Source organism: Pygoscelis adeliae, unplaced genomic scaffold, assembly GCF_000699105.1.
Source record: "Pygoscelis adeliae isolate BGI_AS28 unplaced genomic scaffold, ASM69910v1 Scaffold85, whole genome shotgun sequence".
Taxonomy (NCBI): Eukaryota; Metazoa; Chordata; class Aves; order Sphenisciformes; family Spheniscidae; genus Pygoscelis; species Pygoscelis adeliae.
In genome coordinates this window covers 8385079-8386595 of record NW_008824900.1, presented here as the reverse complement: position 1 = coordinate 8386595, position 1517 = coordinate 8385079, and the positions used below count along the sequence as shown (strand labels likewise).

The 1517-nt window shown below is 46.7% G+C and overlaps 1 protein-coding gene across 1 annotated transcript in view; it reads left to right on the top strand.

The window, feature by feature from the left end:
• The first annotated feature begins 862 nt into the window (after positions 1–862).
• Positions 863–1517, top strand: part of DNAH3 (dynein, axonemal, heavy chain 3) — a 67765-nt gene continuing 67110 nt past the window's right edge. The window contains exon 1 of the mRNA XM_009324791.1: positions 863–936. Coding sequence (XP_009323066.1) covers positions 904–936 — 33 coding nt within the window. The 5' untranslated portion in view covers positions 863–903. The remainder of the gene's footprint in view (positions 937–1517) is intronic.

Genomic DNA, 1517 nt, shown 5'->3' with positions numbered 1-1517 from the left:
ATAGCCTTTATTGTTCTGGAAGCTCCCTTGCTGTGTGCAGTGTTTTCATACAAATGTCAGAATACCTCAGATGTCTTAGGACTACGTTTTTAGTAGCTTTCGGAAGTAAAAGAAACCTGTACAGTTGCTCATTGGTTCCAGAACTGAATCTCCCTGACCACAGCTTGGCACAACACTGCGCTGAAAGGGCCTCTTTTTTCTCCGCTGGGGGAAGAGAGGGAGGAGGGAATTCCTGTCTCCAAGCATCAGCTATGCTGTAACTGGGGCAACGAAGCTGAGGACTGAAAGGCAGAGTGTCAGAGAAGTTCACCAAGCTGGAACAGGCAGAGGGACTGGTAACAAGGGCGTCTGCAGGTAGTACTTGCTCTTAACCCTGCTCACTCATGCACTCTGTGGATGTATAAGGCATGCTGGGCATCTCTGTCTTTCTCTTTTCCCATTCCTTTTGATGCGTGCATGTTTTTCATGGCAATTAATGTGTTACTCTGTCTACTGTAAACCACAATTAAGGGGCCCAGAGTCCCTGGGACATTAGAAGAGAACAGGCAGTGGGAAGGAAACTGGTTTTGGAGAAAGTGGAAACAGCAGGGTGGAAAAAGTCTTGCTTGAAAGACGTCTGGAGAGAGTTAGAAAGATTAAGGTGAAAAGTGAGCTTGAAGAGGAATGGAGAAAAAAAGAGTGTGTGGTTTGGAGGGGAAGCAAGCTTAGTGTTGTAAACAAGGAAGAAGGGAGCTGGGGACAGATTTTTCTTCTTCCTGGCAGTTGGGATAGGAAGCTGATTGTTTTGACACCTTGTGTAGTACCTGAAATGAGTCTCATTCTTTTCCAGTGCATGTAACGACAAGGATGCTTACATTGAGGGGGAGGACCAAAAACTTCTAAGCAAACAAGAAACAAAGCAAAATGAAGCCAACACAGAGCCCGAGGCTCCTGAGGGTAAGTTCTTTCTGCAGTGACTGTGAAAGATCAATAACTTTTTCAAAACTTCAGATGAAATTGGCCATTACTGGTGGCTAGTGGTTTGACATTGGAAGAACTCTTATTTGAAGACACTCCTCCTTTTTGAATATGCAAGAGAATAGCCAGATGTCTATATCTGGCTAGAGAGAGAGAGCCAGCATGGCTTCACCAAGGGCAAGTCCTGGCTGACTAACCTAGTGGCCTTCTATGATGGAGTGACTACATCGGTGGACATGGGAAGGGTTACAAATGTCGTCTATCTGGACCTCTGTAAGGCCTTTGACACGGTCCCCCACAATATCCTTCTCTCTATGGATTTGATGGGTGGACTGTCCGGTGGGTGAGGAATTGGTTAGATGGTCGCATCCAGAGGGTAGTGGTCAACGGCTCAATGTCCAGATGGAGATTGGTGACGAGTGGCATCCTGCAGGGGTCTGTATTGGGACCGGTACTGTTTAATATCTTCATCAATGACATAGACAGTGGGATCGAGTGCACCCTCAGCAAGTTTGCAGATGACACCAAGCTGAGTGGTGTGGTTGACATGCCAGAGGGAC